General features: G+C 40.4%; 1 protein-coding gene across 2 annotated transcripts in view; it reads left to right on the top strand.

Moving 5' to 3' along the window:
* The window catches only part of LOC126236737 (uncharacterized), a 225,451-nt gene that overhangs the window by 109,796 nt on the left and 101,100 nt on the right, over positions 1 to 14,555 (top strand). For both annotated transcript variants that reach the window (XM_049946267.1, XM_049946269.1), the window contains exons 8-11: positions 6,727 to 6,995; positions 9,617 to 9,872; positions 10,952 to 12,351; positions 12,436 to 12,622. In XM_049946267.1, coding sequence (XP_049802224.1) covers positions 6,727 to 6,995; positions 9,617 to 9,872; positions 10,952 to 12,351; positions 12,436 to 12,622 — 2,112 coding nt within the window. The remainder of the gene's footprint in view (positions 1 to 6,726; positions 6,996 to 9,616; positions 9,873 to 10,951; positions 12,352 to 12,435; positions 12,623 to 14,555) is intronic.

Genomic DNA, 14,555 nt, shown 5'->3' with positions numbered 1-14,555 from the left:
AAATGGAGATTTTTCAGTCTGCAATTTTTGTACTCCTGAATGACTAAACAAACTCTGAAGAGATTTATTGAGGAAAAATATTATGTGCAGAAGGAGCAGAACTGTGCAACCCATGAAAACTGTTCTGCTTCCACAAAGGAATGTCAAGTAAAATTTCGACACAATCTCCTGGAACAGTTCATAACTAACCTAGACAGGTTCCATCACAGACTGAATGATAGTTCTCAAAGATAGGGAGTTCTGACTTACCTTGTCCACTTACATGGGTACATCTTGAAAATAGGAAATTGTCTCAGGTTGGTAGATAACAAAAGGGACCCATTTGTGGTGCGAGGAGTGTAACACTAACTGTGTATATATAGAAAAGTCCATGTTGAATTGATCAGACAATACAGGAATACCAGAATCATCTAACACATCAATGTTGCAGATTGGTAGAGGTGGAGAAATTAACCATGACAGAGCACATACTGTTTGAGACCGACCACAGAATAAAATTTGCTGACAGGCAGGTTCTATCTGCGGAGAAGTGCTATTACACCTGTTTGTTCAGGGATGTCTTTGAAAGTCATAAGCATGACAGTAGTTTTAAGAAAGCAGAAAGTCTCAAGATAAAATGATCCTGAATTCCTGTGCTGTAGCAAATGACCATTGTGGGGAACAATGAACCACGGTGATAACGATTAGGGAAAGGCCCTCAACATTAGTGCAGCAAATACATATAGCCTCTGGCCTCAGGCTTGACACTAGTGTGCTACCAGCAATGAAGGGGTGAATCTTTGACAATGCCAGGTACTCATGCTGATGAAATGTCAGAAAAATTGTTGCAGAAACATCAGCCGAAGAACCTGAAATGGAAGCCTGTAAGTTATTAACAATTCTTGAAGGAGAATGCAACTAGCCATGAATACTTTTTAAAACAAGCTATGTTTTATTATTTTGGGTTGTCATGTATGTCTTCAGCTAGATGGGGCAAAACAAGACATTTAAAAGTAACTTTAGGAGTACCACAATGGACTGTTATGAGGCCGTTAATGTTTACAACATATGATCTTTTGGATTACATTGGAAGCTCTGTAAATCGGTTCTTGGAAAATGTTGATGTCTGTAGAAAGTTTACAACAACAGGAGACTATCGAAATAAAGGAAGAACAGCAGAGGATCAGTGATTGGTGCAGTGATGGACTGCTTGGTCTCGACATAAATAAATCTAACATACTGTGAATAAAAATGTGAAGAGGTCAATTACTGTTTAATTACACTACTGCCAACAACAAATCACTGGAAACAGTAACAGCTCTAAAATACTCAACAATATCTGTCTGGAGTGATCTAAATTGGAACCACCACATAAAACAAACAGTAGGAAAAGCAGATGCCAGACTGAGGTTCACTGGAAAAACCTTAAAAATTGTAATTCATACAAAGAGAAGTGGCTTACAAAATACTCTGCTGACCAATTCTTGAGTGTTGCTCATCAGCCTGGGAGTCTCACCAGGTTGGTTTCATGGAAGAGAGAGATATTGGTGGAGAGGGGGGGGGGGGGGGGCTTCTTCCAATGTTCCAATGAATGAGTATTTTGTCGCATGTCTATTTAGTAAGCACAAGAATGTTAAACTAAACTGTTCAAAAAATTAATTCCTGTGGCATATTCTACAAGAAAGGTAACCTGTCCCAAAGAGAAATTTACTGTTAAAATTCCGAGAGCATTAAGTTTCAAGAAGAGTCAAGCACCATATTATTTCATTCATGTATGTCTCACAAAAAGAACATGATGAGACAAATCAGAGAAACCAAGAGTTCACTGAGCATTACAAATGGGTTGTTCTTCCCCACACCATATGAAAACAAAAAGGAAGGAAGGTGGAGGGGGGGGGGAATAACAGTTGTACCAGAAGTACCCTTTGCCACACACCATAATATGGATTGCAGAGTACAGATACAGATGTAGATGTAGATGAAGAAAAGTTATTCCTTTCTACATCTGTAATTTGAGCAATCTTTGACTATTTCTGTGTTGTTGTTGTTGTTGGTGGTGGTGGTGGTCTTGGTCTTCAGTCTGAAGACTGGTTTAATGTAGCTGTCCAAGCTACTCTATCCTATGCAAGTCTCTTCAACTCCAAATAATTACTGCAACCTTCATCTCTTGGTCTTCCTCTATGATTTTTACTCCCCCCCCCCCCCCCCCCCCCAAACACACACATCCATCCCTCCAATACCAGGGTTGGTGATCCATCGATGTCTTAGAATGTGTCCTATCATTTGCCCCTCTTTTGGTCAGATTTCTTGTCTCCCAATTCAATTCAGTACCTCCTGATTCTCCTCATTAGTTATGCGATCTACCCATCTAATATTCAGCATTGTTCTGTATTGCCACATTTCAAAAGCATCTATCTTCTTGTCTAAATTGTTCAGAATTTCATGTTTCAGTTCCGTACAAGACTACACTTCACACAAATTCCTTCAGAAAAGACTTGCTAACAAGTAAATCCATTTTCGATGTTAGCAAATTTCTCTTCTTCAAAAATGCTCTTCTTGCCATTTCCAGTCAACATTTTATATTTTCTCTACTTTGGCCATCATCAGTTATTTTGCTGCCGAAATAACAAAACTCATCTACTACTTTCTGTGTCTCATTTCCTAATCTAATTCCCTCCACATCACCTGATTTAATTCAACTACATCCATTACTCTTGTTTTTCTTTTGTTGGTGTTTATCTTAATCCTCCTTTTAAGACCTATCCATTCTGTTCAACTGCTCTTCCAAGTCCTTTCCCCTCTCTGACAGAATTACAGTGTCATCGGCAAACTTCAAAGTAGTTATTTCTTCACCATGAACATTAATTCCTACTTCATATTTTTTTTTTTTGGTTTCCTTTCATGCTTGCTCAATGTACAGATTCAGTAACACTGGGGATAAACTACAACCCTGTGTCACTCCCTTCTCAACCACTGTTTCCCTTTCATGCCCACTGACTCATAACAGCCAACTAGTTACTGCAAAAGTTGTAAATATCCTTATGCTCTGTACATCACCCTGTTATCTTCAGATATCCAACAACAGAATTCCTGTCGTCATTGTCAAAAGCTTTTGCTAAGTCTACAAATGCTATAAACGCTAAGTTTGCCTTTCCTTAATCGATCCTCTAGGAAAAGTCATACGGCCAGTACTGCCTCATGTGTTCCTACATTCCTCTGGAATCCAAACTGATCTTCCCAGAGGTCAAGTTCTACCAGTTTTTCCATTCTTACATAAAGAATTTGTGTTAGTATCTGCAATCATGACTTATTCAACTGTAGTTCGGTAATATTCACATCCATATCTGTCAGCACCTTCTTTCTTTGGAAGTAGAATCACTAAATTCTTCATGAAGTTTGAGGGTTTTCGCCTGTCTCATACCTCTTGCACACCAGATGGGATAGTTTTGTCTTGACTGGCTATACCAAGGATATCAGTAGCTCTGACAGGATGTCATCTACTCCAGGAGCCTTGTTTCAACTTAGGCCTTTCATTGCTTTGTCTAATTATTCTCTCAGTGTCATATCTCCCATACCATCCTCATCTTAGTCTTCTTCCCTTCCTATAATATTGCCTTCAAGTTCATCTCCTTTGTACAGTCCCTCTATATACTCCTTCCACCTTTCCCTTCTTTGCTTAGTACTGGTTTTCCATTTGAGGTCTTGATATTCAGATAGCTGCTTCTCTTCTCTCCAAAGCCCTCCTCAATTTTACTGCAGGTGGCATCCATATTTCCCTTTTCGAAATATGCTTCAAAATCCTTACGTTTGTCCTCTAGCCATTTCTGCATATCCATTGTGCATTACTTTTCACAAAGCCCATGTATAATTATGGATGAAAACCATCTGCTTAACAGCCACACTTGAACCAAAAGTACTGCAGCTGCTAAACACTATTACTACACTTCCAGCCTATTCAAGTAATGTTGAACAACATGAGTATGTCTTCACTTTTCTCTTTTTAGTCGTGTGTTTTGAGTGGAGCAAAAACTACACACACTATAATCAACAATGGAAAATCCAAGATGGAATGTAACAATATTATGCTACTCACCATATAACGGAGATACTGAGTCGCACGTAGGCACAACAAAAAGACTGTCACAAATAAAGCTTTCGGCCAGTAAGGCCTCAATCAAAAATAGACCCCCCCCCCCCCCACACTCACGCATAAAAGGGCGCGCGTGCACACGCGCAATTGCAACTCACACACGACTGCAGTCTCAGGCACAACTTTAGCCACAATGCAAGCAGCAGCACCAGTGCATGATGGGAGTGGCGACTGGGTCTGGGGTAAGGAGGAGGTTGGGGTGGGGAGGAGTAGGAGTGGCAGACAGTAAAGTGCTGCAGATTAGACGGAAGACAGAGGAGAGGTGGGGAGGGGAGGTAGCAGAAGAGGAGAGAAGTAAAAAGACGCTGTGATGGTGGAATGAGGGCTGTTTAGTGCTGGAATGGGAACAGAGAGGGGCTGGATGGCTGAGGACAGTGACTAATGAATGTTGAGGCCAAGAGGGCTACAGGAATGTAAGAGGTATTGCAGGGAAGCTTCCCACCTGCGCAATTCAGAAAAGCTGGTGTTGATGGAAAGGATCCGTATGGCACAGCTGTGAAGCAGTAATTGAAATTAAGGATGTCATGTTTGGCAGCATGCTCAGTAACAGGGTGGTCCACTTGTTTCTTGGCCACAGTTTGTCAGTGGCTGTTCATGTGGACAGACAGCTTGTTGGTTGTCATGCCCACATAGAATGCAGCACAGACGTTGCAGCTTAGCTTGTAGCTCACATGACTGGTATCGCAGGTAGCCCTGCCTTTGATAGAATAGGTGATGTTTGTGACTAGAATGGAGTAGGTGGTGGTGGGAGGATGTACGGGACAGGTCTTGCATCTCGGTCTATTACAGGGATATGAACCATGAGGTAAGGTGTTGGGAGCAGGGTTTGTGTAGGGATGGATGAGTATATTGGGTAGGTGCGTGTGTGTGTGTGTGTGTGTGTGTGTGTGTATGTGTGTGTTAGTGTTACACAATGGTTTTTGTTCAAATTTTCATAGCCAAATATTGTGCGAGAAATGGACAAATGAGGTACCAAATTGACCAGCTTTAGGTATGGTTTTACAAAAATTTCTGGAATTGCTTTCAAGTAAAGAGGGTAATTAACGGAAACTTAATTCGCTATTTGATGGAAAACTGTAATATTTCAGAGTAGCTGCAGCTAGCTGTATAACTGAAGTGTGTAGAACTTCATCTCTTCAAGGTATAGCTGTACTGTTCATAAAAAATGAAGTATTGAATTCATGACATGTTGACAACAGAGGACACTAGTAAGGGAAATGGGGTGTCAAAAAGAACATTGCTGTCTGAATAAAACTTGAAAATAATTAAAAACTCGAAAAAAGAAAAGAAAAAAGTGCCCCATACTGAGTCCCATCTGCTAGGAAGTCCTGAGTCCAGTCACAAATAGTATGTACACTCGTATTTTGTTCACTAAGCAACTGATCAGAATTGTGTTGATGCTTTCTGAAAGTCAAGAAAAACCGTATCACTGGGGCTGCTGTTCTCGAAGGTGCTCTGGATCTCGTGGCTAGAAAGAGTAAGCTGAATTTCATAAGCTCACTCTTTGCAGAACCCACATAGATTTCTATAAAGGACATTTATTTTCCTTTCTTAAAAATGGGATTGACTTGAGGTTTTTACCAATTGCATGGTACCCTTCATTGCTCCTACAAGAAGAGGAGCAAGTTATTTCACATAATCTTACAGCTATCTCATCATGTCCAGGCAGCTTCCATTGCTGGGCAATTTTAGTTGATTTCCTTTTATGCTGTCACTTATCTCAATATCTGCCATTTTGATATTCATACGGTGATAGAAAGGATGAACTGCATTATGTACTTTCACAGTGAAACAATTTCAGAAGATTGTATTCTCTCTATCTTATTATTTTAAACAGCATTTCACCATCAACATAGATTCCATCAAAAACAATGTGTTATGCTGTCATTGAGTCATGTGAACCAACTCATTCACCTTCTGATGATTCATGTCAGTGGTCACAGTTTGAGTTTTTACTGTTTTACAGTTTGAGGTTTACTGCACTGTTTGTCTTTAATGGTGGTTTCCCCATTTTTAATCTTCTTCAAACACCTGTAAATATTACTCTTGTCAGTGTTCTCTCCTTACACAACCTGTGTCATTTGGTGGATGTCTGTTTGCTTGTACCCTTCCTTTGCTGAGGACTCAAAAAACCACTTCAGTTTCAATCAATTATTTATGTGAAAAAAGTAACACCTACATACAACAAGAGTTACTCCAACTGTACGCGTAATTTGAACAAATTCTGTCAGTTGACAAAAATGTATGATCACTTTTACATTACTTTCAATGCTGATTTAAAGTTTTACATTTGCATATTGTGTCAATCTCTGCACCCCATTGATTCTAAGCACTATTTCTTATATGTCAGTGGCTTCTGGAGTTACAAAAATTTCATTTATAACATGAAATGTGTTTTTTTCTGTTCTTATGGCACAGGGTTTACCGCTGTTCATCTGAATGTGTGGTTCTCTTAATTCTTATATTACATGTATTATCATGTTTATATTTTGTAGTTTCTTCTGGTGTAGATGTGATTGTTGGGTATTTGTATAATATGTAAAGTCCTGTTTATGCTGAAAATTTTGTAATTTTTATATGTTTTCTTTGTGTGATAGGATACAGACAGGAAAATCAGCAGGATCCCACATTTATGTCTATACCTGTATCACTGACAGACAACACTGTAACACTGACATTGCGTGGATTCACTTCAAAATTCAAAGGAAGCACAATTGTTCCGGCTATACCATTCAATAAATTTGGATTATTCAACAAATTTGATGGAAGTAATGAGCCCATTGAGCATGAAGACATTAACCCTATTATTACAGCAGACGAGGCCATGGAACTTCCTCCCATCATTGCTATGCCAACTGATGACTTGGTAAGAACATACTTTGAGCTGAAAGTTAACAAGGAAAATTTCTGGTTAGTCCATTAGTATAATGCATAGAGCATATTATCTAACTCATAATAAAACAACTCTGCTAACAAGTTCAGTTGCAGAAGTGTGCATGGTTCAAAACCTGCTTTGTCTTGGCATACTGCGAATCTTACAGACATATACAGTTCAGAATGTGTCACTAATTCCATACCAACACACACATATAACTCAGACAGTGATTTGCAAGCTATAAAAATTTCCACTTTCACTGCCTATGGACAAATAAGGCATTGAGTAAAAATATCTGAAGCAGCCAGACTAATAAAAACTCATTTTATTTGACGATCCTGGCATGGAAGCTATGGATTATCAAGTAGGCCTGATAGATTTTCTTAACAATTAGTTTAGCATCCAGGGGTATCATATATTATCATTTAAAATGGCATTACTGTAAGATTTCTGCATTTAAAAATGTAGATGTGAAGTCATTCTTTAATGTCATTGTTTTTTCTGCTAACAGCTGCAGGTGACTTCTGGGAAATTCTTTCCATCATCTAATTAGGGAAGTGCTGGCTGAAAAATAATTCATAATGAATTATGCAATCCACGTGGCTTAAAATTTGTGGATATACACTCCTGGAAATTGAAATAAGAACACCGTGAATTCATTGTCCCAGGAAGGGGAAACTTTATTGACACATTCCTGGGGTCAGATACATCACATGATCACACTGACAGAACCACAGGCACATAGACACAGGCAACAGAGCATGCACAATGTCGGCACTAGTACAGTGTATATCCACCTTTCGCAGCAATGCAGGCTGCTATTCTCCCATGGAGACGATCGTAGAGATGCTGGATGTAGTCCTGTGGAACGGCTTGCCATGCCATTTCCACCTGGCGCCTCAGTTGGACCAGCGTTCGTGCTGGACGTGCAGACCGCGTGAGACGACACTTCATCCAGTCCCAAACATGCTCAATGGGGGACAGATCCGGAGATCTTGCTGGCCAGGGTAGTTGACGTACACCTTCTAGAGCACGTTGGGTGGCACGGGATACATGCGGACGTGCATTGTCCTGTTGGAACAGCAAGTTCCCTTGCCGGTCTAGGAATGGTAGAACGATGGGTTCGATGACGGTTTGGATGTACCGTGCACTATTCAGTGTCCCCTCGACGATCACCAGTGGTGTACGACCAGTGTAGGAGATCGCTCCCCACACCATGATGCCGGGTGTTGGCCCTGTGTGCCTCGGTCGTATGCAGTCCTGATTGTGGCGCTCACCTGCACGGCGCCAAACACGCATACGACCATCATTGGCACCAAGGCAGAAGCGACTCTCATCGCTGAAGACGACACGTCTCCATTCGTCCCTCCATTCACGCCTGTCGCGACACCACTGGAGGCGGGCTGCACGATGTTGGGGCGTGAGCGGAAGACGGCCTAACGGTGTGCGGGACCGTAGCCCAGCTTCATGGAGACGGTTGCGAATGGTCCTCGCCGATACCCCAGGAGCAACAGTGTCCCTAATTTGCTGGGAAGTGGCGGTGTGGTCCCTTACGGCACTGCGTAGGATCCTACGGTCTTGGCGTGCATCCGTGCGTCGCTGCGGTCCGGTCCCAGGTCGACGGGCACGTGCACCTTCCGCCGACCACTGGCGACAACATCGATGTACTGTGGAGACCTCACGCCCCACGTGTTGAGCAATTCGGCGGTACGTCCACCCGGCCTCCCGCATGCCCACTATACGCCCTCGCTCAAAGTCCGTCAACTGCACATACAGTTCACGTCCACGCTGTCGCGGCATGCTACCAGTGTTAAAGACTGCGATGGAGCTCCGTATGCCATGGCAAAATGGCTGACACTGACGGCGGCGGTGCACAAATGCTGCGCAGCTAGCGCCATTCGGCGGCCAACACCGCGATTCCTGGTGTGTCCGCTGTGCCGTGCGTGTGATCATTGCTTGTACAGCCCTCTCGCAGTGTCCGGAGCAAGTATGGTGGGTCTGACACACCGGTGTCAATGTGTTCTTTTTTCCATTTCCAGGAGTGTATTTTGTAATGCTGTTTTTCCATCTGAATTTCTTCACAAATACACCATGGCTGGTTACATGAACACGACAAGTTTTAATACTAATAACATGGTATTATATGCCTCACTATGATATTGATCTGAAATCTTAGCTATACACTTGTGATGAAATTGGGGTAATTATTAGCAACTTTGAAACTTTCTGACGGGATAAAACTGTGTGCTGGACAGGGACTCAAACTGAGCCCAGTCCGAGACAGTTCTTGCTACCAGAAAGTTTCAGATCAGTGCACACTCTGTTGCAGAGTTTAAGTTCATTATTGAAACTATTAGCAACTTCATTTTACATTAAGAGAAAATTTTATACAATACAGAAACTTCCTGTTATGTTTTCAATTAGAAATAATGCAGATGAATGTTTTAGCAGCATGTCAGTGCAGTTAAATCTGTTTGGGATTCTATCAGTGTCAATCTGCAGAAGATGGGAGCAGAGAGTTTTTTTTTCCCACAACATATTTGACATCTTGTGGTTTGAATTGCAAAAAACTTTCATATTTCAGCTGTTATTCTGAGCCTTTCATTTTTCAGGTGGAACTTAATGTGGAGAGAAAACCTTTACATTCAGAAAGTTCAAAAATTGACGAGAACAAAATTTACAAGGAATATTTCAACAGGGCTCAGAGAGGAAGTCTGAACAATCATAGAGGATCAAATGTTTCGTTAGACAGCTCAAGAGCTGAGATACTTGAGAAAATTGGGGAACAACAGTTTGAAGACATCCTTTTCAAACCAAAACATGGAAAGAACAAATCAAGAAAAGTGGCCAAAAATAAACACCTATCAGGTCACTTTCTGTTCTTTTAATTTATGTCGATTTCATGTAATGTCTCTCTCTCTCTCTCTCTCTCTCTCTCTCTCTCTCTCTCTCTCACACACACACACACACACACCTACCTACCTACCTACCTACCTACCTACCTATCTGCCTGCCAGACTTCATTACTATGTACACAGATGCTTGCAAAAATTGAAAAGTGCAAGAATTACCAAGAATGATACATGTGAAAAACTTTTGCACTTTCTCTGCCACAAGCTGGCAGACATGTCCAGATGAAATATGGCATGTGAAAATGCATGAAGGAGAGGTTGCACTCTGGGTGCTGCAACCTCTCTGACGGAATGTGTGTGTTTCAGATTACCACCAATATATGAAATCAAGGCTCCATGTTGTATCCAGTAGCACCACAAATCATCATAGTTGTTACTTGTCTCCTGTGCTGATTCAAGGCATGTGACCATGTAGTGATAACCTTGATAGTATGTAGCATATATAGGCAACCGTCAGTTTATAGCAGGTTGAAGAGGGACCTACACAAAAATGCTACAGTTTGCTGCTTATGTCGTCAGTGGCAGTGTTCATATATTCATTGCAGTCTAAAGTGTTTTGGTTTCTGTGGATTGGAAGCCAACAAAAGCCCACACAGGAAAACAGATGGAGTGTGGGAACTGTCTACAGAGACACACACATTAGTAGTACTCCGTCATTGTCATCACTGCATTTAATTATAATACATGTTTTGATAACTAAAAATACAACCTTCCTTGGCAGTACACCATCTTCCACTGAACAATTTCTTTTTCAAATACAGTTCATTTGTTGTTACAGAAATGTCTTGTTTGCATTTATGAACACCAAATGGCTTTCTTGTTAGTGGGAAAGTTCTTCTGCATAGTTTTTCTCCATTGTTTTCTTAGCTATCTGATTGTAGTATAATTTCTAACTTAATTTTCTAATTAATGAAATCATTCTGTAATCTTAAATTTATGTATTCATTAAAACTGATAATTTTCAGTGCTTTTATTTTTTATACAATTACACAAAATTATAGGGTGCATAATTTATAATCAACACTTTCATTTTAGGACTGGAATCTGGATCTGACTCTATGAGCACAAGTACTAACAGCATCCGTTCAGTTAATTCTGACAGTGAAGAGGCTGGTAGCAGTGAACAAGTTAGTGGCAGTACTGACTGCGCCAGTACACCAACCAGGTGTATTGACCCTAGTTCCTCGGAAGATACTCTTGTGAGACTCAGTGATTGTGTTGTAAGTGAAAAGGCAGAAGTTGTGAATGTAAATGGTTTGATCTCTGACAGTAGCAGGAAACTTGGGGAAATCACTTTAAGCCATAATTCAGAAGAGAAAGACTGCATAATACCCCACATTAAGCCTGACTTGAGAAGTCCTGGTTCAATAGAACGAGATGTTGCAGATAAAGAAAAGCGTCTTGCAAAATTTCTTAACTTAGATACTTTATACAAAGATGCTTCAGCTGATCCAGAAGGTCCTGTAGCAAATGGTGAGCTTTCTGAGTGTGTGACAAATGAAAACTCAAGCAAGGATTTAGAAAGTCCTAAGCCACAAGAAGATGCCTGCCATGATGTGATTGCAGATTATAAGTGCCCTACAGATTATACTAGTAATTCCACTAAAGACTGTGAATATTCAAATTCAGTAGAAGTTTCTGATGAGAAACTTTCATCTTACAATAGTGTACTCAGTTATGGACCACCTTCAGGCAGCAGTGCACCACCTAGTGTCCACACTTCACTGGATACTTATTCACCTGGCCAACAAAGTGATACTGTAGTAACTGAAATATCACCAATTGAACGTGGGGACAAGTGGGTTCAGTTCAAAACTCCCTGCCCCATCACCTCACTGTCCGTCTGTTCTCATTATGTTTGCTGTATTGATTCAAGAGATTTTGTATTCTTCAGCAATTTTAGCCGTTTGGGATTGAAGTGGCAGAAGCTTGATAATAAAGCTAGACAGGTTGTCATGTCACAGAATGGAGACTTGGTGTGGAAACTGTACAAAAATACAGCTTATGCTCTCAAACAGCCATCTTATAAAGGTCCCTTTGGTACTCAGTGGTTAGAAGCTGCTAAAGACGTGCAGTGTATAGCTGTGAGTGAGTCAGCAGCATGGACCGTCTCTCTTGATGGCAGAGTGTACATCCATAAATATGTAACAAGAGAAAGGCCTTTCAGTACACCAGAGCAGGTTCCTTGTGTGTACATGGCAACTCGTATATGTTGCTTCAGAGAGAGAGTATGGATTCTTACCACAACAGGAGAAGTTCTCTGGAGATCTCATATTTGTGAGAAAACCCCTGAGGGAAGAAAATGGAATAAAGTTGAAGTACATAATGTTGTAGACATAGTTCTTGGGTGCCATGAGACTGGTTGGCTCATAGACTCAAAAAATACAATACTATTTTCAGATGACTTCACTGAACCAAAACCTTCATGGTGGCAGGTTAGTGGTAGCTGTCTTGATAATGAAATTTTTCAGTGTCACATGATCATAACTTACACTGATGGTGTGTCTTCTGGTTAATAGGTTTTAGTGAGTGACTATGTTTTCCAAGAGACGACACCACTGGAACAGTTCCGAAACAAATTGACTGATAATTATCTTTGCAATCTTCGGCCTCAGTGTACTGTAATTGTGGCATGTGGTGAAGAGACATTATGGATATCGGAAAAAATGGCTACTTATGTGTATATGAACAAGACAGAATTCACAGGTATATTGCTCCTCTTTCTGTTTACATGGTTAAACTGAAACTGCTTTGAAATTTGGCACTGCAAATTACAGATTCTTTGAAAATTGTCGTTGTCTCAACTAGAACAAAAGCACAAATGGGCAATGGAAACACTTTGTCCTTCAATTTGTATGATTTTGTTCGTGTCCTAGATAAAATTGTCCCCCTAACATTTATGTAGCTTAGCTATAGTTCTTCGACGAGTGACATTTTTAAATCATCTACTGAGCGTCATTTTTATATATATACACAAATTGGCTATCAAGTTCTTCCACAAGAATAAATCACAAATGGTTGTGTGACCCATGCAATATCGTAGGGTTGAAAGATTGTCTTTTGGAGGAGGATGTGTTTTACCATGGTCATTCATGGTCTAATCATGTGGATTATTGCATCACTCTCTGAAAAACCTGATTTTGTGATAAGTTCCTTCTTTATTTGCTCAGGATCAATGGAGTCATTTAACACTTCATTGTAATACACAGATGTGACTGGCATTCTCCTCTTTAAAAGTAAAAATAATACCTGCTGTTGATCTTTACCTTTGATACTGGAGCTGTGGCGAAGCCAATGGAACAACTTCTGTGAACTATTTGTTGAGTTTCGCCTACAGCACTCATTGTACACTAACATTCAGGTAGAATTGTGCTTCATCACTGATCATTGATTTTACACTGTGATCTTTGGCTAAAAATGGCAACCCCACCACTCTTCTTTTTTCAGTGTGATGCACATCTAAAAAGATGCATTTCTTTTGCCTTGTCTGTATTACACTGAAGTGCCAAAGAAACTGGTATAGACAGAGATACGTGAACAGGCAGAATATGACACTACAGTCGGCAGTGCCTATATAAGACAACAAGTCTTTGGCACAGTTGTTAGTTTGGTTACTGCTGTTATCAAGATTTATGTGAGATTGAACATGGTGTTACTGTCGGCACACGAACGAAGGGACACAGCCTCTCCAAGGTAGCAATGAAGTGGGGACAATGTGACATCCCACACATCCAGAATTGCTACAGAGTGACTCCAGGATCACACTTCTGAGTTCCAAAACTTCTGCTGGCCAACAAGTCCCCAGACACAAACATTATTGAGCATATCTGGAATGCCTTGCATGTGCTGTTCAGAAGAGATATGTTACATTCAGAAGAGATCTCCATCCCCTCGTACTGTTACGGATTTATGGACAGCCCTGCAAGATTCATGGTGTCAATTCTCTCCAACACTACTTCAGACATTAGTCAAGTCCATGCCACATTATGTTGCAGCACTTCTGCATGCTTGCGGGGCCCCTACACGATATTAGGTAGGTGTACCAGTTTCTTTGGCTCTTCAGTATATAATGCAATATATATTCTTTTTAACTGTTATTACTTTATAATTCTTCCATTATTTTTACACACTAACAATCTGCTCATCAGTGCACTGGTTACATGTCGCAATTTTGTAGTTTAATGATAATTTATGAACTGTAATATTAAGAGAAAATGAGAATGGTTAAAATCCAGCAAATGGTCTCTGAATCATACCAAAAGATGAAGTAAGACATATTGGAGTATAATCACTAAGAATTTACTGAGAATCAACCCTGACACATCAACTTCGATTTATGTAAATTTGATGAAATTGTCAGAAAAAGATAAGATTTTCAGCATAAGTTATCTACCAGTTTGCGAAAAAATGAAGATAATATAAGAGTTAAGAAGACAGCTCACTGAACAGCAGAAGTGTTGAGTTGTTGACAGGCATACATGAAAGAGAAAACTTGCTACGCAAGCGCGTGCACACACACACACACACACACACACACACACACACACACACACACGTCCTTACATTGTGCTGGCTGTGTGTATTTGTATTTTAGATCAAAAAAGAATTTATTCTGAAAGCTAATAAGTTTTCTTCTTCA

The sequence above is a fragment of the Schistocerca nitens genome, chromosome 2 (genome assembly GCF_023898315.1).
Source record: "Schistocerca nitens isolate TAMUIC-IGC-003100 chromosome 2, iqSchNite1.1, whole genome shotgun sequence".
NCBI lineage: Eukaryota > Metazoa > Arthropoda > Insecta > Orthoptera > Acrididae > Schistocerca > Schistocerca nitens.
This window is presented reverse-complemented; position numbering and strand designations above follow the sequence as displayed.